Source organism: Cnephaeus nilssonii (genome assembly GCF_951640355.1).
Source record: "Cnephaeus nilssonii genome assembly, chromosome: 6".
Taxonomy (NCBI): Eukaryota; Metazoa; Chordata; class Mammalia; order Chiroptera; family Vespertilionidae; genus Cnephaeus; species Cnephaeus nilssonii.
The window spans coordinates 21,853,157-21,876,574 of NC_137077.1; the positions used below are offsets into that span (position 1 = coordinate 21,853,157).

General features: G+C 38.4%; 1 protein-coding gene across 1 annotated transcript in view; it reads right to left on the minus strand.

Annotated features, from left to right (window-relative positions):
• Nucleotides 1-9,462: 9,462 nt before the first annotated feature.
• LOC307102055 (alpha-2-macroglobulin-like protein 1) overlaps nt 9,463-23,418 on the minus strand; it is a gene marked incomplete at both ends in the record, with an annotated part of 100,420 nt that continues 86,464 nt past the window's right edge. The window contains 18 exons of the mRNA XM_079775512.1: nt 9,463-9,527; nt 10,235-10,337; nt 10,681-10,749; nt 11,958-12,048; nt 12,769-12,899; nt 13,069-13,287; nt 14,395-14,618; nt 15,075-15,252; nt 15,648-15,722; nt 16,108-16,264; nt 17,132-17,219; nt 17,810-17,986; nt 18,495-18,578; nt 19,977-20,028; nt 20,206-20,327; nt 20,499-20,625; nt 21,111-21,339; nt 21,743-21,881. Coding sequence (XP_079631638.1) covers nt 9,463-9,527; nt 10,235-10,337; nt 10,681-10,749; nt 11,958-12,048; nt 12,769-12,899; nt 13,069-13,287; nt 14,395-14,618; nt 15,075-15,252; nt 15,648-15,722; nt 16,108-16,264; nt 17,132-17,219; nt 17,810-17,986; nt 18,495-18,578; nt 19,977-20,028; nt 20,206-20,327; nt 20,499-20,625; nt 21,111-21,339; nt 21,743-21,881 — 2,330 coding nt within the window. The remainder of the gene's footprint in view (nt 9,528-10,234; nt 10,338-10,680; nt 10,750-11,957; nt 12,049-12,768; nt 12,900-13,068; nt 13,288-14,394; nt 14,619-15,074; nt 15,253-15,647; nt 15,723-16,107; nt 16,265-17,131; nt 17,220-17,809; nt 17,987-18,494; nt 18,579-19,976; nt 20,029-20,205; nt 20,328-20,498; nt 20,626-21,110; nt 21,340-21,742; nt 21,882-23,418) is intronic.

Below are 23,418 nucleotides of genomic sequence, written 5' to 3' on the forward strand. Positions count from 1 at the left end.
CAGAGTGATGGTAATTTACATGTTACTCTATTATTAGATAGGATTTCAGAGAGGAAAGGAAAGGAAGGCAGAAACATCAATGATGAGAAAGAATCATTAATTAGCCCACACTGGGGATTGAGCCTGCAACCTGGGCATGTGCCCTGACTGGGAATTGAACCATGGCCTCCTGGTTCATAGGTCAATGCTCAACCATTGATCCATGCCAGCCAGACTCACATGGGAACTCTTGTATAAAATTTTGAGGACCTGCTAAACGGTTTTCCCCAGAAGCTGCAGATTTTTTACATTGCCACCTGTGATATTTGGGGCTTCTATTTTTTTCCACATTTTTGCCAGTACTTGCCATTCTCTGTTATTTTGTTTGTTTTATTATGTTAATTTTAGTAGGTATGAAGTGGTGTCTCATTGTGGTTTTGAGTTTGCATTTCCTTCATTAATGATATTGAGCATATTTTTATAAGCTTATTAGTCATTTGTATATCTTCTTTAGAGAGGTTTCTGTTCAATTCCTTCACCATATTTTAATTCAGTTGTTTGTTTTCTTATTGTTGAGTTGTAAGAACTTTTTATATGTTCTGGGTGCTAGATATGTATTAGATATATGGTTTGCAAATATTCCCTTCTTTTGTGTCTTGTTTTTCTCTATTGATAGTATTCTTTGATGCACAAACTTTTTAAATTTTGATAAAGTAAAAGTTTTACCAATAGACCCTCAATTTTATTCTATTGATCTATATGTTTACTCTTTTGCCAGTGCCACACTGTCTCTATTGCTGTAGTTTTGTAGGAAGTTTTGAAATAAGGAAATGTGAATCTTCTTTCTTTGTCCTGCTCTTTCAATATTGTTTTGGACATTCTTGGCTCCTTGCAACTCCAAATGAATTTTAAGATGAATTTGTCCACTATCAGAGAAGACTATCAGAAAAATTATCAGGAACTTAGAAAAAAGGCAAAAGAATTGGAGCACATTCTTTTAATTAATACAACTTTGGGGCAAGGGCCACTTAAGGAGTATCTGAGAATAGACTTAGTTCATTTCATTATTTACTACAAATGAAAGTTTCCAGACTAAATGACATTACTTTTGATTTTTGTCAGGAACATATGCAAATAAAAACAATTTCTGTCCAGTGGAACAGATAACACCAAAGATTTTATGGCATACTTTATGTTATTTAATTTTACACTTAACCCATCATTCTTATCCTAACAGTTTTCTGAATGCTCTTTGAAATGGTTATTTAATTAATTAATAGGTTAAATTAAAAATATTTGATGTGTATTCCTTTTAAATTTGCCTGGCAACATAAATTTTCACACATATATGAACCTAGCACAGTTAATACTATCCATCTTTGAGTCCCACTATGAACAACACAATATTTTATAGAAAAAGTGATCTTTAGCCCTGGCTGGATAGCTCAGTTAGTTAGAGTGTTGTCCTGATATGCCAAGGTTGTGGGTTCGATCTCTGCTCAAGGCACACACAGGAAGCAACCAATGAATGCATAAATAAGTGGAACAACAAAATGACCTCTATCTCTCTTTCTCTCTCTCTTTCTCCTCCCTCTCTCCCTTCCTCTTTCTACCTAAAATCCTAAAAAAAGTGATCTTTTACTCTAAAATATTTGACAAAGACATTCCCTTTTGTGTTCCATTTTTTTTTTAAATGCCTGGTACGAAGAGGAAATTTATTTTTACCTTCAGCTACTCAGTTCCAGTGAAGAGATAATTTGGGGCAAAGTGTTACTCAAGTGTAATGATGATGAAAGTATTTTGCATGGTTTTTGTATTAACAGACTTTGAGTATCAACGGTCATTTACTGGACTTGACAAGTTTTATTTTTATCAGATTAAGTGCACTTTACATTGGCACAGATTTTCTTAGGCAAAACTTTGTTCAACAATAACTTGAATCCTTGAAGAACTTTTGCCTTTGGTGCCTTGAATATTCTTAATTTTAATGTCATTTTGTTAATCCTGATTCTTAAATTATAAAAGAAAAATAACAGAATATTAAATAAAAATCATAAAGATATTCTCACATTCCCTTATATTTTTAAAATGACTAAGAAGAATGGTCTTCAATAATACTTCTGCTTTATATTAAAGACTAATCACACATTTCTTGAGGGCATGTACAGGATGGATTAAATTCTACAAATCAACCTTTTCACCCAAACATGCATTGAAGTCCAACAACAGTAATGACTCATAGATTTTTAAATTTTTATTATGAATTATTCCATTTTTCTTATAACCACAGGAGAAATGAACAAGAAAACTCTTCCTAGAGAACTTAAACAATAAGAAGAGTTTCATTTGTTTTTTGAGAAGAGCTATAAGGATAGCTGAGGGCTGGAAGTGAAAAATGAACCCATATCTCAGGTGATATTTGTTTGTTTGTTTGTTTTTAGCTTTGGGACAAGACATTTTCATAGTTGAATAAAACAGTGAAAAAAATTTCATTGCTTTCTCCTTCCTTCGCCCAATCACTTGGGACCTTCTCATTTATTTGTTCTGATTTAAAAGGCAAAGAAGAATGAACTAAGGCAGTGGTCGGCAAACTCATTAGTCAACAGAGCCAAATATCAACAATACAACGATTGAAATTTCTTTTGAGAGCCAAATTTTTTAAACTCAAACTTCTTCTAACGCCACTTCTTCAAAATAGACTCGCCCAGGCTGTGGTATTTTGTGGAAGAGCCACACTCAAGGGGCCAAAGAACCGCATGTGGCCCGCGAGCCGCAGTTTGCCGACCACGGAACTAAGTAAATTGGGCCAATGAATGAAAATATGTTATTTTAATTGGATATGATAGTAGTTGTCATAACAAACTGGGTGGCTTAAAACAAGGGAAACTATTTTTTTATAGTTCTGGAGGCCACAGGTCAGAAATCAAGGTATTGGCAGGGCCATGCTCTGGGAAATCAGTTCTATGCCTTTCTCTTGGCTTCTTCTGTTACCAGCAGTCCTTGGAGCTCCTGTCTCTGCCTTCATCACCACAGGGCATTCTTCCTGTGTGTCTGACTCTGTTTTTCTTTTGCATGTGCCTGCCTCTGAATGTCTTTTCCTCTTATATGGGACAACAGTAATATTGGATGAAGGACCTATCCTACTTCAGTATGACCTCATCTTAACTTACATCTTAAGTGCATCTGCAGAGACTGGAGTAATACAAAGGCTAGGACTTCAACATATCTTTTGGGGGAACACAATTCAACCCATAACAGAGACTATTTGTTTTACTCTTTTATTGTAAAAATATATTTTTATTGATTTCAGAGAGGAAGGGAGGGAGAGAGATAGATAGAAACATGAATGATGAGAGAGAATCATTGATCGGCTGCCTTCTGCATGTCCCCTACTGGGGACTGAGCCCGCAACCCAGGCATGTGCCCTGACTGGGATTTGAACTGTGATCTCCTGGTTCATAGTTCTGAAGGCCACAAGTCAGAAATCAAGGTATGGGCAGGGCCCTGCTCTGGGAAATCTGATGCTCAACCACTGAGCCACGCCGGTCGGGCTGTTTTACCCTTTTGATAACTGCTGACAGCTAGTTAGAGGCAATGATTTTCCTCTTAGAGCTCAATTAATGTGTAAAATGTACTTTTAAATATGTTTTGCTTAAAATCTTAATAAATAACCAAAATTCATTTTCCCCTTATTTATCTGACTTTGCAAAATTATGCAAATCTTTTCCATAGAGTATTTGTGAAACATTAAGCAATAAGTCAGATTTCAATGAAAATGTTCTTCCTAGTAGCTCATTTTCTGTACTAGTGTATGCTAATACCTTTGTATTACCCCGTTTCTCCTCTATCTACTGTACCTATGGTAATATGCTGACTTAGGCACCAATCCATTTAATCACTCCTTTGTTTTACTGAGTGCCTACCACATTCCCTGCACTATGTGAATGAGCAGGCTGCAGACATGATTAAGACACAGGTTTGGAGACACGATTTGAAGATGGAGGCAAAGGGACTCTCTGCCTCCCACAACCACATCAAAATTACAACTAAAATACAGAACAACCAACATCCAGAACCACCAGAAAGCTGGCTGAATGGAAGTCCTACAACTAGAGAAGTAAAGAAGAAAGCACACTGAGACTGATAAGAAGTGTGGAGGCATGGAATGGGCTGGTCCAGCACCCACGTGAGCCCCTTTTTTTAATTGGAGGGAGATTGCCTCTGTGGAGGCTGCCAGAGGACTACACCAAGACACATCATAATTAAAATGCCAAGGGCAAAAGACAAAGAGAGAATCTTAAAAGCAGCAAGAGAAAAACAGTTAGTTACCTACAAGGGAATGCCCATATGACTGTCAGCTGATTTCTCAACAGAAACTATATAGGCCAGAAGGAAGTGGCAAAAAAAATATTCAGTGATGAATAGCAAAGACCTACAACCAAGATTACTCTACCCAGCAAAGTTATCATTTAAAATTGAAGGTCAGATAAAAAGCTTCACAGACAAGAAAAAGCTAAAGGAGTTCATCACCACCAAACCAGTATTATATGAACTTTTGAAGGATATTCTTTAGGAAGAGGAAAAAGGCCCTAGCTGGTTTGGCTCAATGTATAGAATGTTGGCCTGGGGACTGAAGGATCCCAGGTTTGATTCCGGCCAAGGGCACATGCCTGGGTTGCGGGCTTGATCCCCAGTAGGGGGGTGTGCAGGAGGCAGCCAATCAATGATTCTCTCTCATCATTGATGTTTCTATCTCTCTTTCCCTCTCCCTTCCTCTCTAAAATAAATAAATTAAAAAAAAGAAGGGGAAAAAGAAGAAGAAGGTCAAAATTATGAACAATAAAATGGCAATAAATACGTATCTATAACAATCGAATCTAAAAATTAAAATAAATGAATAAGAAATCTAATGAACAGAATAAACTGGTGAATAAAATAGAATTAGAGGCATGGAAATGGAACAGACTGACGATGCTCAGAGGGTAATGGGTTAGGGGAGCGGGAAGAGATTAAATAAAGATCTTATATGCATATATGCATTATCTATGGACACAGACAATAGGGTGGCGAAGGCCTGGGGCAGGGCGGAACAGGGTGGAGGGGAACAATGGTGGGAAAAAAGAGGGACATCTATAATAATCTCAACAATAAAGATAATAATAATAAAAAAAGATAGGTTTGGGCCTGGCCAGTGTTGCTCAGTGGTTGAGTGTCAACCTGTGAACCAGGAGTTCATGGTTTGATTCCCTGTCAGGGCACATGACCAGGTTGCGGGCTTGATCTTCTCTGGGGTCTGTGCAGGAGACAGCCAATCAATGATTCTCATCATGATGCTTTTATCTCTCCCTCTCTGAAATCAATAAAAATATACTTTAGAAAAAGACAAAAAAGACACAGATTTGGTTTTTAAAGAGATTTGAGTCTATAAATTAGAGGAAAATAAGCAATTTTTAAGTATGTGGAATTGTGTATGTTGGAAGAGAGATATTTGTGCTAAAAAATTGGATGTAGCCTGAAGAAGAGAGCGCAGTTCTGCGCAAATGGGAAGGAAGTCAGTAGAAACTTGTTTTCTTCTTCCCATCACTGACTAGAAAATAAACTCTCATAATGTGAATCTGAAATATTCTTTTGCTAAAATTTTTCAATGGTTCCTATCAACAAATAAGAAATATTGTTTTGTTCTTTCATCATCTTGTAATTTTATTTTTGTCTATCTCTTTATACTTTTTCCATGTATACATTATTTTATGCTTTTAACTTATCTTATTATGTATGTCCATAAAGTTAATCTTTAATTTTGACTTTGTAGTTTGGTTCATATTCAGAAATCAAGTCAGAATTAGAATTGACTTCACGTGAACTGAGTAAATAAAGATAAAATATGGCTAAGTAGGGATGGCTAAATACTGTAAAGTACTGACATGCATAATCATTATAAATTCATTCACATTCAATGCTGTACTAAGTACCCAATATGACTATGAGGATAATTAACTTGATAAATGGATTTCAAAGTTTTATTTGGAATAAATAATGAGCTCAGTAGTACAAAGAAAACATGAAAACAGAGAAACAAGGAGTCTATGAAAGAATAGACCATCTAGCTAATTAATGGGATAGAATAAATCACTCAGAAATAAGCCTTAGAATGTATGATAATTTAGTATGTGATAAAAGAGGCACTTTTTATTAGCAGAGAAATATATAATTGGGACTATTATATATGGGACTATCAGAAAGCTACATGAGAAGAAAAGCCCTTTCTTTCTTTCTTCTTTCTTTCTTTCTTTCTTTTTCTTTCTTTCTTTCTTTCTTTCTTTCTTTCTTTCTTTCTTTCTTTCTTTCTTTCTTTCTTTCTTTCTCTTTCTTTCTTTCTTTCTTTCTTTCTTTCTTTCTTTCTTTCTTTCTTTCTTTCTTTCTTTTTTATTGTTGACCTTATTACAGATGTCCCCTATTCCCTCCTCTCTCCCCCAGGAAAGTCCATTTCAATATGCACTTATCACCCAACAGACAACAAAGTAATTTGAGATGGAATTAAATGTAAAAACTTGAATCAGGCCTTTTCTTCTCCTATAGTCAAGATTTCATCACCACAAAGATCTCTCTAATGCTATCCCTTTATAGTCACACCCTTCTCCCTTGCTCTATCATTCATAAGCCTGGAAATCACTATTTTTATCATTTCTGAAATATCATTTCAAGAATGCTATATAAAAATATTATATAATATGACCCTTTGAAATTGGCTTTAATTTCACCTAGCAAATGTTTTTGAGATTAACCCAAGTTGTGTATATCAGTAGTTTGCTCCTTTTTATTGCTGAGTAGTATTTTGTGATATAAATGTACATACCACAGTTAGTTTAATCATTCACCTATTGATCAACATTTTAGTTGTTTTCATTCTTAGAAAATTGTGTGTTTTTTCTACCTTCCTGTGGGTTACTTGAAGATTTTTTGCAACTCCATTTTATCTGAAGTGTTATTTTTTAGTAGAAATCAAAATTTTATTTTTTATTATTTATCTAGTAGACATGACTTCTTTTTTTTTAAAATTTCTTTATTGATTAAGGTATCACATATTTGTCCTCATCCCCCCATTCCCATCCCAAACCCCTCCCCACGCATGCCCCCACCCCTCTGTTGTCCGTGACTACTGGTTAGGCTTATATGCATGCATACAAGTCCTTTGGTTGATCTCTCCCCCTTACCCCCACCCTCCCCTACCTTCCCTCTGAGGTTTGACAGTCTGATTGATGCTTCCCTGTCTCCGGGTGTGTTTTTGTTCATCAGTCTATGTTGTTCATTATTTCCCCTAGATGAGTGAGATCATGTGCTATTAGAAATACACTTATAAGAACCGAAAATGAGACAAGCAATAATGGTTATGCTGAGAGGCAAATAAATCAGTCTGTAGTGAATTTCTTTCTGGGCCAAAGTTCTTTTGAGTCCCAATTTCAATGTCAAACAGTTCCTATGTGTACATGTCAGCAATGATATTTCAGTTCTGGATGGTGGACAAATGGTGGTAATGCAGGTCCGACCCTCTCTGGTTTGGTCCTGGGCAACCTGCAGCAATGCACAGCTGCTGACTGCTAATATGGCAAGGCGTCATCAGCGTCTTCCATCTCTGGACTGTTTCTCTTCTGTCTTCATGGCTGGAGCAGTCCTGTCAATTCCTGTCTGTTGCAGGAATCCACATGGTCTTGGAGTTGTTTTCTGAAAATATACAAACATATTCTCGACCAAAAGTTAATAAAGGAATCTTTTCTATAAATTTTACTTGAGATCTTTTTTCATTTTTTGCCCAAACGATTTTCCTTTGGCTTGTTTTGACACCATGTGTGTTTTTCATGGGTGTCTTGCTGTTAGCATTACAAATGAAAGTTAATTTTCTAAAGTAAAAATTTTCTAGATGTAATTTACTTACAGGATATTTTTCCTTACATGATATTCTTCTACTATTCCCCCTTTCTTGATTTAAATATTAGGAGGCTTTTGGAAATTTTATAATGTAGTCTTGATAGCTTTTAAATTTTAATTTTTTGCACTAAAATATGACTGCTTTAGGTTCATTACATGTTACACAATTTTACCATGAGATGAACTACCAATAAAAATTTTAGTTAACACTTTAGGAACAGCTTTTTGTCCAGTACAATTGATTTTTCTAGAATATTCACTTATTTCAATTAGCCAATTTAAATTAGTCTGAAAACTTGACTACTATTTTACTGTCAAATTTAATACTCTAACAACAATCTTATTTTACCCTGTAAATATTAGTGGAGAGGATTATTTGCCTTCTTGAGTAGGCCCTGAGCATTCCTGGTGCTAGGCTGGATTTAGATATCAAAAACCCACTTCCCCACACCATGGGTACAAGACAACTCAAACAAGTCTTATTGCAGTGAGAGGGCAGCTGCTGTCGGCCAAGTCTCTGTCTGTTACCTGGGTCCTGATTTGAGCTGGGCATGGGAAGCTAAGCAGCCATGGGGGCAGGAGACCTCCCTCAGAAGGGGTGAGGGTTCAGGCCCCTGCACCTCTGTTGACCCCCAAGTTCTCTCCTGATGGCCCCTCTGTGACTGTGCCTGTCTTAGGTTGTTGAAGTGTTTTTGAATGCACTTCTTTGTATAATATCTTAGTGTTTTTAAAAACAGCGTGGGGAATAGGTACATATTTCAAAAGGGAAATATAACATTGATAAAGAACAAAAGAAAAAATAGAGTTGTAAATGTCATAAATTTATTCAACATACAAATTTTATCTATTTCCAATTTCTATTCCTTCTTTCCTCCACTATCTTTTCTCCTGGTAAGTCTTTTTTCTTCATTTTTGGAGAATTTCATTTTATAAGACCCGTACGTTTCCATTTTCAAGCATTTCCATGTTCAGATTCTACACAGTAAAAGGAAACGTAGAAATATTAGGGAAATTCTGTGTTCTACTAAAGGAATAATTGTTCACATTTTATTTATAAAGAATAAATATTTAAACTTAATATATTTTAATTATTTTTTGTGATAGAGCTGTTTTAGGTTTTTCTTTTTATATTTTAAAGTGGAGAGTTGAAGGTCTCCCAGCAAGTGTTCTACTGTCAAAGATGAACCCTGTCAACCTCTAGAGGAAGGTCTTGTAGATCGCATCTCTCACACTGTGCTGTATGGATAGTTACAGTGAAAAGTTTCCTAGTCTAAGTTTAGAAACACTTAGGAAGGTCACAGGTGATAAATGTATTACCTAAAGTAAATATTAGATTACTTGTTTTTTATATGCAGCAAATTACTGAATTCATCTTCAAACAAGTTATCCCAGACACCAGTAATTATACTTCACTTGCATTTTTCTACTGAGAAATTCTGTAATACATTTGAAATACTTTAATTCATAAATGATGCCCCGGAGAGTTTTACAATTTGATAAAGAGATATTCAAGAATCAGCAATGTGCAGACAACAGATATTTATTTTCTTTATGTTGGCATTAGATTTCCGTTTCTACTTTACCAGCACTGCATGGAGCACTGTACTCTTCAATGGTGAACTCCTCTGAAACACAAACATGATGAGACAGAAAGAGTGAAGACATTCAGCAACAGGCAGATGAGCAGTGAATTGTAAATAAACTGTATAATGTAAGCTAAGAAAGAAAGTATAAAATCAATTATGGAGCCAATAAAAGTGACTTCCTTCTGTACTAAGCCCTTTGGGACTGGGGTGGAAGGGTGAAGGGGAGAACATTGGGCTTGGATACAGAATGGAGGGGCAGGTTTCACAGATGGAAGACAGTTTCTACCTCTCTAGAGCACTGCACCGCCCCTTTCACAGCTGTGTCTTTCTCATTGGAGTTGTGCCTTCCTCCCTGAACCTTCCCTTAAACTAAGAAGGAGTGAAGTTTTTGTTTGTTTTTGCCAGAGGATATTTTTTCACTGATTTTATTTTATTTTATTTTTAGAGAGAGTAGAAGGGAGGAGGAGAGACAGAGAGAAAGGAACATTGATTGATTGCCTCCCACACGGACCCCAACCAGACCAGGGCTGGGGATTAAGCCTGCAACGGAGGTACATGCTCTTGACTGGAATCGAGATCAATTTATAAGAATGGTTCTAAGACTTGTTTAGGGGTCAGGTGAGAGGTACAGGAGCATGATTATCTGGTGGCCATAAGCTCGCTTTTTCTTCCAGTAACAAATTGTGGAGTTTCCTAGGGTTAGTCTTTCTTCCCCGCAAACTTCAGCATGTCTGAATCCCACTCACCTGTCTCATAATAATCATAGGCTTTTACTGAAGCTGGTTTTAAATGATCTACTTGGATGTCTTGTTCCACCGAGAAGGAGAAACTCAAGGCTTCTTTGGTTAGCTGGAGAGACAGAAAAACTGAATTAAAATGGAAGATTAACTTAGTTACTAATCACCATCCTCTCTTCTTAACATAGCATGCTATCCATTTGTAACAAAACTCACAGAAAGAATGAGACAATTGGGGACTTGCGTAACACACTCAGTGACATAAAAGAGGCAATTCTATGGACAGTCAAATGCAGTAAACTGAGCATTGCTGACCAGTCCTGGATTCATTTTTCTATGTGGTTATTTTCTTCTCCCTCACCTGTGTATGTGAAAAGCACTAGCTGGAATCTGTACTGGTTTGTGGGGACCCCTGGCACTGCTCCCAGATCTAGCAGAGTCACAGAGAATCTTACCTCCTCGAAGTAAATCAGGACATGGTTGGTGCTCACTTCAGTCCTTTGAATCTGAGGCTGTTTTTGGAGCTGTTGACCAGGAGGATAAGACAGAGATATGGGATGAAGAAATTTCAGGCTGAAAGCAGTTTTCAGATATTTATAATCTAAATGGTTACTCAGAAACATCCAACTGATCATTTTGAATTCTTCAGAATATCTTTATATATAAAAATCCAATGACTGGAACGACTGGTTGCTATGACACCCACTGGGACCAGCAAACCGGCAAACCTCCCGCAGTCCCTCCCCCTGGCTGACCCCGCCCCTGAGTGCCTCCTCCTACCCCAATAAGGGGCAGGACTGGCCAGCCCACCACCCATAGCCCCTCCCCACAGCCAGCCCCACCCCCAATCAGCCCCCATCTTCCCGATTGGCCCTCGGCCCCTCCCCTCAGCTTTTCCCACCCCCAATTGCCTCCCCACCCCATTCGGGGGAGGAGTTTGCTGGCCAATCGCCCGAGGCTGCTTTCCCCAGCTGGCTCGGCCCTGATCAGGCCCTGATCAAGGGTGGGTGCACCAGCAAACCTCCTGACATCTTTTCCTCCCAACAGGCCTGACCCCGATCTTCCCTGATTGGGGTCGGGCCAGCCAGACCCCACCCATGCATGAATTCTTGCACTGGGCCTCTAGTATAATATTTCACATATATCACATATTCAAGGTGGGCAAATGTAGGTTTACAGTTGTTCACATGGAAAATAATACAATAATTAATAAATAACACAAGGATAAACTCTATTTTGTGTATTTACAATTGTAAGCCTACTTTTGCCATACTCTATATGCATATACATATATATATATATATATATAAGATATAGGGTGTCCTCAAAAATGTATGCACACACTTTGAATAATTATAAAGGCAGTGTTTATTAGAATACATTTCATTTTCAAAATTGAGCTATCAGGTGTTAAAGTGTGTATACATTTTTTTGGACATCCTGTATATCCTCCCTTTTTCTTTTTAGGTATAGTTGGAAGATAATTCAACACCATTCCATGTCCCCTAGATGTCTCAGGGCTTGTTGGAACATTATTAACCATAGTATTTATTAAATATGCCTTTACTTGAGACCATACAACAATGATACCCACTATTAAAATGATGGAAACACTAGAGAAGCAAGTTTGAGGGAGTAAACTTCTTGAAAACGGAATCAATAAAAGAAAGTTGACAAGCGTAAAGGCAACATTTATCATGACTCCGCTATCTGTAAGGGACTTAGGGTTTACCTTTTTCACTGATGGTTTCACAGGTATGAAGCCGGACACCATCTTTACATCAACAATGACCATGTTGGAGCTGGGTCGTTCTCCGATATAACTATGAAGTCAAGGCATAGGGACAAGGCATTCAAACAAATTCTTTGGAATTCATTCATGATAGAAATCTTCCCTTCTCCTGCCCTGGCTGTTGTGGCTCAGTTGGTTGGAGCATTGTCCTGTATACCGAAAGGTCTCGGGTTCGAATTCCCGGTTAAGACACATACCTAGGTTGTGGGTTCAATCCCTGGTTGGGGCACATACGGGAGGCAACTGATCAATGTATCTCTCTCACATCAATGTTTCTCTCTCTCTCTCTCTCTCTCTCCCTTTCCTTCCTCTCTCTCTAAAATCAATGGAAACATCCTTGGGTAAGGATGAAAGAAAGAAAGAAAGAAAGAAAGAGAGAGAGAGAGAGAGAGAGAGAGAGAGAGAGAAAGGAAAGGAAGGAAGAAAGGAAGGAAGAAGTCTTCCCTTCTCTTATTTCTAGTGTTCCCTATTCCCTATTTCTATCAACCATTCTGCTGCTCCATCTACTCTATTTGCTTCTGTTATGGTTGTTTGGGAAACCCATCTTTATGAAATTGCACTCTGCAGATATGGCAACATTATATTCTCAATGTTTAAAACTTTTCAGTAAGAGTGAAGAATACTTTCTTGTTAATAAATATTGCAAGAATTCCACCTTCATTATGCGTGACTTGGGTAATGGCATCCCCCCACACAAGAAAATCCATTTTGTCATATTTTACAAAAATTGTGGTAGTGATTTAGGATTTACCTAATGTTGATGTGAATCTGGAATTTCCTATGAGCAGCTACTCCATTACAGTTCTTGGGAAGAGTATCAACATTCAGAGCGAAGGGAACTTTCCCTTCTTTCTTGGGCAGGATGTTATATCTCAGAGATGTCTAAAACAAATAGAAAAAATCCTTTAATTTTTCACTCAAACAGTCTATCTCTTCTAGGTGATTCATACCTCCCCTTAGCACACATTTCTTTTTCCTTTTTGAAATTCAAATATAATTACTGAGACTTTTCCCCCCATTTGTAGCATCCCCCGAACCCTGGCAGTCTCACCTGGAGATACACACATCCTGACCCTGACACTGTTGTGCTGTACTCCCCTGGAATCTCTGGCAATGCAACCTCCTGCAGCAATAGGCGATTGGCGTCGTCTACTTGAAATTCTTCCGAGAAGGTCTGTGAAGACTTGACGGTGACTGTAGCTGCTTTCTCCCTTTTAGTGAAAGTTGCTGCTCCATATTTGGAGAGGGCTTGAAGAGCTACCACCGTATCCTGAAAAATATGGGTGCAGAAATCACAGGAGAGAAAGGTAATAAAATCATACTAGATGTAAACCATATCAACATTTCTCTCTCTCAGAGTTATAGATTTATAAACACAGTTCATTAACTGAATTTCAATTCAGCTCAGGCATGGTTATTAATCATGAGCTATTATAGATACTTTGGGGGAAATGAAGAAGTTTCCTCATTCAAGGAGCTTACAATATATACATGGAAAGAAGAGTCAAATATTTGACATAGAGGCTATTTCAAAAATTTATAAATTTATATAAAAACGAATAGCCCTGCACACGAATCCGTGTGCCAGTAACTCTCTGCCACCCTCCTGTAGCTCTCTGCCCACTGCACCGCCCTCCTGTAGCCCCCCTCCGGCTCCCCTCCCCCCTCTCCCCCCATAGCTTGCTGCCCTGCCCCCTCCTGTAGCTTTTCACTGCCACTTGGAGTTTGCTGCCCCACCCTCCTGCGATCCATGATCTGGTCCTTACTGGGTTGGTTGTTACACCTCAAGGCATAATGGCTAATTAGCATATTCCTCTCTTATTATATAGGATATTTGTTGTAAAAAATCAGAGAAGGTTGAAGAAATTAGAGCTAAAATAGTAGAGTAGAAGGTGAGAAATATGGTTATCTCAGAATAATGAGAAAAGTTTATATATACAGAAGAGAGGCATCAGGGAGTATCAGGTGTGGGAAATGTAACTGATGACATAGAAAAGGGAGTGAACCAATGCCAGAAAAAGCGAAGGGATCAGTCTAACTAGATGGAAACATTCATATTTACTGGGGAGAGGAAATATTTTGGGTAAAATATTACATAATTTTAGTCTTTGGATGAAAAATATTTGTGTTATCAGGAAAGTAATCTTATAAAAACACTGCTTTAGGAAGATTATCTACTTTATGGGAGAAAAGATCTGGGACTTTAAACAGAGCAATAATCCACATATGAAATAATGAGGCTGGGACCTTTGTGATGATGGAGGAAGGAAGGAAGTACGGATTAGAAACACTATTCAACGATTCAACTCGTAGAATATGATTGTGCCTCCTTCTGTATTCATCTATTTATTTTTCTTTCTAGAGTTTCTCCACAGACCTGAGTGGAGGAGAAGCCTCCAGTGGGGTTTTGTTGCTTGGTGATCCACTTCACAATACGTGAAGCTACAGACAGGTCTTCTGAAGATGGGGCAGGCTGGGCGGTAAGATAGGCAAGGAGCAAGTAGGATGTCATCTCCACTTCAGCAGAAGGAGCCCGGGGTTGATAAGAGAATGCCTCAGCTTCTTGAAGTTTCCCAGGACGTTGCCAGTGGATCGAGTCCCCTTTGAAAGGGAAAAAGACACCATTGTAAGCTCAGAGAATGGTTTCATGACATCATTATAATCAGAGCTCTTGAATTGACATACGTGAAGTAAGAGTATTAAGTAATCAACAATCCAGCAAATCTTTGCTAAGAAAGTAAAGAAAGGTCCCATGTGTCTTTCTGTTTATTACATACTTGTACGATATTAGAAGATGGGCTGTATAGAGTTAAAAATATGGGAATTGGTTAAATAATTCATGTTACCTAGAGAATTTGTTTTTGGTTAATGATAATTATTCTTATTATCATAATAACATAACATAACATAAAACATAACATAACATAACATAACAACATAACATAACATAACATAACATAACATGTATAGTGTGGCATGATAGGTATGAGTTCAATCGGTCCTCTTCCTTCTTCACTGGTGATTTTTGGAAGTAAATTTTGCAGAAGCAGCTCTTACCTTCTTTCACAGCCTCTTTGTCCAGTGATTGAAGCAGCTCACTTCGCTTGGCCTGGTTTCCTGCTAGGGCAAAGGCATAGGCCAATAATGCCTTGGTATAGACAAGACTTCCTTGGGCTTCTGAAGTGGATTCCCATGCCCTTTCCAAGCAGAATAGAGCATTGCGGACCATTGGGTGCTATAAAGAAGAAAGGAGATATTAACACATTGCGGACGGATCATGAGAATTCTCGTGTTTTCTGTTCTCAGGCTTGTGGCCAATCACTTATCTGGCCACTCGGTAAAGCTAGCAATAAAACTACTGGTCTGCAATGTGTGAAGATAGCAGGACCAGGTTAATGCACTGTCCCCAGGCTAATTCCCGATTAAAAGCCCCAAGGTGCCTGTACAACCTAATAGATCAACCAGAGAATAATTTCCTCTACAGCTTCCAAAAGGATGTAGATCTTTATGTTCCAGAGAAATACACCAAATTTAAATAACACAAAATCTACAACTCATTTCTTCAGAGTCTCATGACTTTCTTTTCTTACGTTTGTGAGAGGCAGGTACAGGGAATGTGCTAGTACATACAGTGACAGGCAGTGGCATCTCCAGCAGAGCAATGGTGATGTAGGCAGAGAGCGTCACCTCATCATCTACTCCACCCTGTAAGGATCAGAGGCAGAGATACTAAAACACTCCAATACTCATCAGTCAGAGTTGGTTAAGACTACATTTCCCTGTGGGCATCTTAACTAAAAAGCATCTTTTCTTGAGTAATAGTATTGATTTTCCTCTTTCTTCCTCCACCCTAAAATTCTTGAATCTGTCCCAAATCCCTTTCCCTCACTTTTAGTAATATATTGGTTTTTTTTTGCACACTATTTTCATTCAATAAAAAAATTGCTAATTAGTTGCTAGATATCAAAAATTTTAGAGTCTACCATCCTCCCTCAAAGCTATGTCACCAGGTCTTGAGGAAATCAGCAGGAGCATCATTGCTCTGACATAGCACCGTCTTTAGGAACCGGAAAAATGTTAAAGGTATCACCTTCATAGCATTGTTTAGCAGTGATCCAGAGCGCTGGAAACAGCCATTTTCCTTTTGCTTCTGTGAGAGCCAGGTGAGGGAATTCGTGATGTGTGAGTCCTCCACAAAGATGTGTGACCGGGCTTGAGAAAAGGCCTTAAGCACAAATGCAGTGAGCCTGTCCAGCAAAGAAGAAACTGAGACATGAGGACAAGCTCACTTTGTGCCCTGCCTCCAGACACTGATGTTCATAATTCAGTGAAGGAAATTACTGGGGGGGAATTGGTGGGGAAATGATACTAGAATACTGAATATTCTCTTCTTTGTCCAACAAATATCTGAGTCTCTTCTGTAATTCTGTCAATTGTATTGGTTTCTCCAGAGTTTATACTTTTCACTTTTTTTTTCTCTCACAAAGTGTTTGTTGCAGCCTTCAAGACTTCCCACTACCCGAACTTCCATTTTCTTTTTTAAAAATATATTTTCATTGATTTCAGAGAGGAAGGGAGAGGGGGAGAGAGGTAGAAACATCAATGATGAGAGAAAATCATTGATTGGCTGCCTCCTGCACACCCCACACTGGGGATCGAGACCACGACCTGGGCATGTGCCCGGACCCGGAATCGAACTGTGACCTCCTGGTTCATAGGTTGGCACCCAGCCACTGAGCCACACTGGCTTGGCAGAAAACTTCCATTTTCTGAATGCTTTTACTACATCACAATCTCCTTCTGTGCTTTCCAGGCTCCCTTTTGTTATTGTATGATGTAGAAGCTTCTTCCTTGATCATTTCACATTATGACACTTTCTGCCTTATATTTCCATTTTGGGGGCAACATTTCCTTATTTTATTGCTCTCTACAGTGCTATCAGAGCAGGTAAGCTTTCACAGATGAATGGTGAGATCACCCAGTGTGATGACACCCATATGGGTTTTTAAAGCATAACAGATTTCCATAAAAGAACTCCAAGCATCAGAGAATATTATTTCCATGATTCTGAAATATTATGGTCTACAAAGAGCATATGGAAATAATTATCTTACCAAGTGTTTCCATGACTTGTACCACCACGATCCCCAAAGGTACTGTATGAACCATCGTTGTGCTTATAATTCAACTGTCGTTGGTACCCTGAAGAAGTTTGCATAGACTTATGAAATAGCAGAAACATTGGAGAACTAGTCAGTCTTTTCCTCAAAACTCATTGAGCAGTAATAGAAAAACTACTATTTTATTAAGATACTAGAGGCCTGGTGCATGAAATTTGTGCACTGCTGGGCCTGTGCCCTTGGCAGTCCGGGAGCCCTCGGAGGCTGTGCGACTGATGGCTTAGGCCTGCTCCAGACATCCTTAGCGCTGCCACAGAGACAGGAGAGGCTCCCACCACTGCCACTGCACTCACTGAGCAGTGCTCCCCCTGTGGGAGCGCACTGACCACTAGAGAGCAGCTCCTGCATTGAGCATCTGCCCCCGGTGGTCAGTGCACAGCATAGCAACCAGTCATTCCCCACTTTGGTCGATTTGCATATTAGCCTTTTATTATATAGGATCTCCAAGACTTGATGATGCATTGAATTTTCTGATTGTATAGTGTGACATTTTATTGGTATCACAGCAGAAATAATTATTAAATCTTAACCAAAGGGATGCTGATTTGAATTCACTGAAGGATATATTTAGGGACTCAATTAAAGTTTCTCTTATTGGGGGTAATCTCTTACCACTGATGAGATGGCTGATGGCTTTGGACTTGATATTTTCTGTCAGCTGTCGTGTCTCATTCAGATAGTTCAAGACATAGATGTTAGGGACAAAAAGCACCATATTCTGCTCTCCACAACCATAGGGCATCTGGAGAAGATTCTGAAGATTTTGCATGGCAGAGCCTAGTATATCACCTGGGGAATGAAAGATATAGAAAAATCAGGAGAAATTGGAGTTGGTTTATGTTGGGATAGGAAGATAGAAACTAGCTAAGTGAGAGGTCAACTCATTTATGGAGGTGAGGACAAGAAAGCATAGGAGATGCAAAAATAGAAAGAAAAAAGTAAGAAAAGTAAAGTAAATGGTTCAAGGATGGGGAAAAAAACACAAGGAAAAAACTGAATGGCATGTCTGGTAAAAACCAACTATATTCAAATATATTAGGAAGCATCACTACTTAGTCAATCCTTTGAAGATGAGGACACAGGGAGGTGACCCTTTTTACTTTCTAGAGTATATCCAAATATATCATAACATCTACTCAAACCTTTTCTGATGAATACACAATGCAATCCTTAGCCTAGTGCTCTTTCTCTCAATCCAGTGACTCGAGTCAATGATCTCATTCACCATGGATGGTGAGGCCCCAGGCACTAGAACTGTAGTGGTAGACATCTGCTTCATTTGGGCTGGGAGACTCACCCAAAACTGAATACGTTGCTCTGGCAGAGCCTTCAACCACGTTTGAAGGAACTTTTAGTGACAACTTTTCAGGTACTCCAGTTTCTAATGAAAAAAGACAAATACATACACTGAGTGGCTAGATTATTATAATCTCTGAACGCATAATAATCTGGCCACTCAGTGTGTATATTAGAGGCCTGGTGCATGCATTTGTGCATGGGTGGGGTCTGGCCAGCCTGGCCAGGGGGAGGGGACATGGGCGGTTGGCCGGTCTGCCTACTGGTCAAACTCCTGGTCGAGGGGACAATTTGCATATTAGCCTTTTATTATATAGGATATACACTGAGTGGCCAGATTATTATGCATTCAGAGATCATAATAATCTGACCACTCTGTGTATAAGGGGGGGTGGGGAATGAGAGAAATGTTCTATTTTTGTTTGAATATTTTTTCTCTATGTGATGAAGATCCAACTTCTCATTTCTCTTGGTTCTTATATAATTTCCTCCATGCAATCCAAGTTTCTCCTAAAGCAATGAGTCATCTCATAGTATAGTTCCTATTAATCATATCTATTGGTGCTCAATTCCTATAGATTTTCTATGTGCATACCTTATGATATACTTATTTTCTTCTCTTCATTGTTTATGTTAATTTCTAATATCATTAGATTTTTAAAAAATCACATTTATTCCACAAATATATATAAAGTGTGTGCTATGTATAGCTTCTGTTTTAAGTGCAATGATATAGTAATTTTCAAAACAGATTTCCTCACTTCATGAAATTTTCATTTTTACGAGAGTAATAAAATAACAAATCAATATTTAGAATAATAGATGTTAAGTTTTATAGAGAAAATTAAAGCAGAGTGAATGTTTAAATGGGTAAGCTAATAAGAAAAGGCCAGTCAGGAAGTCCAGGCTCGGGGGAGGAGGCTCTCCACTAAAAAGCTCATTGATAAAACAATCATTGGTGACTTGAGACTTTAAGTAAGTCAGGGAGTAAGACTGATAGATATCTGGGGAAGAGACTTCCAGGAAAAAGGAGCAAAGAGTGAAAAGACTCCAGAGATGAGAGCATGCTGATTGTGCTCCAAGAGCAGATTATCCCTAAAGTTCTTAAAATGATTATTTAAATAAAAAACATGAATGCACTTAAGCTATTAGTTGAATAATAAATAGTATTGATGCCACAGAGATATTTCAGAATTTTGAAAAAGGAGAGAAGTTCGGGAAACACAGTTTTGTATGGAAGGAATCCTGTCCCACAGTCATCAGCTTTTGTCTTTATTATTAGCCAATATCTTTTAGGTCTTTTAACTTCTTTACAGCTTCAGTAGGAAAAGGCTGTTCCTACCAAATATCCTTAGGTTTGTATATGGGAAAGTATAGAATTTTTTTTTTCTCCTAGAAGACAACATGCCTCAAGGGTCATTTTGTAACCATATACTTTGGCAAGTGGCTAAACATGAGAATTTTGTCTATTTTTGATACTTACCTGGTGCACAGAGGAGTGTGTTGAAAGTTTCCTCCTTTTCTATTCCTTCAGGCTTTATATTGAAAGAAAGAATAAAACATAAAGTGACACTGAATGTAGAAGAGAAAAATCAGTCACTCTTATGTAGAGTAAAAATTTGAGTTGTGGGTACATCCATATTTGGGGAATTAAATGTCACCGTCACATACATATTAGATAATAAGGTCTCTGAGAAAGTACACCTGCATACCTCAACCAATAAGGGCTTGGTTACAGTATCCTTCTGTCCAAACATTGGGACTTTAGGCACCTCGTTGCCGCACAGTTCCTGAGACTGTAGGACTTGTGCAGTCGCTGTGAAATTCACCTTCCCTGAGGAATAAGATTCTTAAGGAGTTAATACAGTGATTCTATATTTAATTTTTTTCCTCTTTTTAAATTTCCTCAATATATGTAATCATTTTCTTTCAATCAACCATTGTTAGAGGATTAAAAAAACACATATATTTGGGTCAGAGAAGAAAGCAAATCATTACCACTCACCCAGTGACTTGAGGGTCACAGCCCAGGACACAGTTTTCCGCCCATTTCCACAGATGCAGTGAGATTCTTCATTCTTCTCTACTGGAACAGCCAAGAAGGCAGGAGAGTCCTCCAGCTCCATGCTAACCTGTCCCCCATACCCACCCACAAGTTTGAGAAAGAACACAGGCAGAGGGTCAGTAACAGGGGACTGGAGCTTAAAGGGACAATGCACACTAAATGAGAGGCTTTGAGAAATTGTTCAAACAGGGTACATCCTGTCAAACACTTGGCAGTTTAAATGTTTGCAATAAAGGAATTGAAAAACTGACGTGAATTAGGATAAAGGCCCATACAAGGAAGAAATAGTTTCCTTAGAGTGAAACAATGAAGTAGTCAGATGGAAATGATATCTGAAATTAAGGCTACACAGATAATATAGAGTCCCAAAGGAATACAACCTTACCACCTTGGACCTGTCAGGTAGTTTTGCTCTTAGTACCCATTCCATTCCAAAATTAAGTTGCATCATAGGCAATTATGATTTACAAGAATGCCTCGGACACCTAGGTAGTGAATGGTGATTGTGTCCCTTCCTTCTCCTTTTGCTCACCTGTAGAGACGTGCCCTTACCCGAATGCAGTGGGACAAATAGTTGAACACAGTGGCTTTGAGTGTAAAGGCTTCTCCCCGCACCACAGAGTAAGGGAGAGTGAGTTCTAGGAAGAAGGGCTGGAAGACTTGAAGAGAGATGATGGGGGAGAGGCCAAGTCCTGTCGTTCCAGACAAGCAGAGTGCACTGGCCTTCCACTTCGTGATTGTATCAGGGACCTTGATTGCCAACTCACTGCTACCTGATGAACTAATGAGAAGAAAAAAAGGAAGAGAGTGAGTGAGTCCCCCTCCGCGCTTTTTCTTTTTTTGGCATAGATCATAGCTGATCCTACAGCATGGTAACTTAGCAGCCTAGTGTGGCAAATGTTAAACTTTATATAAAGTTTGTCACTATTAATGAAATCTCTGAAAGTTTTTCTTTTCGTTTAGGGGAGAGACTCGCTTCCTGTTTTCTATTATTTTAAGTACCTCAAGACTAAATTAGAAAAAAAGTTGCATTGTTTCACTGTAAGATAAATTAACCCTGAATCTAAATATTTACCAGAAAAGAGTGGAACAGAATTGAAAGGATCAGGATCACAGGATAACAGCAGAATCATAGAGGAGAATTCAAACCTCCTAAACTAAGTTACAAGCAACACACCACTTACTCCAGTGACACCAAGTCCCAGATCCAGGTCTCAGGGAAGTAATTCCGGACTGTCTCTTTCACTCCCTCAGCTGGAAGGTCTTCTCTCATCATTGGGTAAGGTGCAGAAGTATATCTTGCAAGTGAGCCTGGAAGACCCCCTATGAAAAGACAACATTCAGAGCCCAATGTGAACCTCATTTTTATCATTAACTTTTTATAGTTGCCTTATTTATCCAGAAAAATAAGATCAGTTGCTCAGTGAACGTTTATTATTGGAACAATTAAACCTACCAGCTTGTTACGTATATAGGAAGGCTAATTCTTTTACTTCTTCCATCTAGAGGTAAATACATTTTTCTCTAGAAATGAAAACAAATGTAGCTCTTCTTAAGCTGATTATTCAAGTGGTGGAGAGAAGAATAAAGAGTCATTGAATACACAAAGTAGTGCTTTTATACTGAAATGGTGATCACGTATTTCCCTTTTGTGGTGAGACTCAAACTAGAGATATGGATAGTAGCTACTCCAAGAGGATTTTAGGGATAATTTTTTTACTTAACAGTGATTGAGATATGGAGAAATTAAAAAGAAGATATAGAACAGTATGTATTTTGTCAACAGAGACTCAATAAAGGACAGAAAATGAGCATTATATTGACCAGAAAAGACTTTTCCAAAGCAGACTTTAAGGTGATCATTGAAGGATGAGAAATAGGAGAATGGAGAAGGCATTTCAAGGAAATGTCTATCCATCTAAGTATGCACACAGAGATTGGAAGGGATGCTCCAAAACACTTATCCCTCTGGAGTAGCATGTCTATTTGGGGGGTTTGTTTAATGTAACTGAGTATACAGTAGGTATAATTATATAATAAAATATCATGAAGATTAGAACAAATAAATTAGATCTGTTAAGGCAGAAGTTAGCTTGATTTAAAAATGTTACTCCAGAGATCAAAAGATATATAAAGATAATATGTATAATATGTATAATAATAAAAGTGTAATATGCTAATTATACTTCTGGATGTCCTTCTGGACAACCTTCCGGATGAAGTCAGGGCTGCAAGGGAAGCCCAGGTCCCGGGTGCCAGAGGGAAGCCGGTGCCAGCAGCGAGGGGAAGGAAGGCCTACTTTTGCACGAATTTCGTGCATCGGGCCTCTAGTATAAATATAAGTATATATAATACATATATATAAAGTACAGTTGGACATGCTCTTTTAAAACCTTAAGTACAACAATTTTATGAATCTGGAAGTAGTGACTATGTATGAGAAATAAGCAATGTTTTATTTTATTTTATTAATTTTATCTTTTTAAAATAATTATTTATTTTTGAAAATATTACATATGTCCCCTTTCCCCCCATATTGCCCCCTCCAGCCCATCCCTGCCCCCAACCCCAGGCCCTCACTGCCCCATTGTCAGTGTCCATGGGCCATACATATATGCATACAAGGTCCTTGGTTGATTACCTCTCACCCACCCTCCCCTGCCTTCCCTCTGAGATTCCACATTCTGTTCCATGCTTCCACGTCTCTGGATCCATTCTGTTCATCACTTTATTTTATTACTTAGATTCCACATATGACTGAGAGCATGTGATACTTGTCTTTTTCTGACAGACTTATTTCACTTAGCATGATACTCTCCAGGTCCCTCCATGCTGTCTCGAAGGGTAAGACATTCTTTTT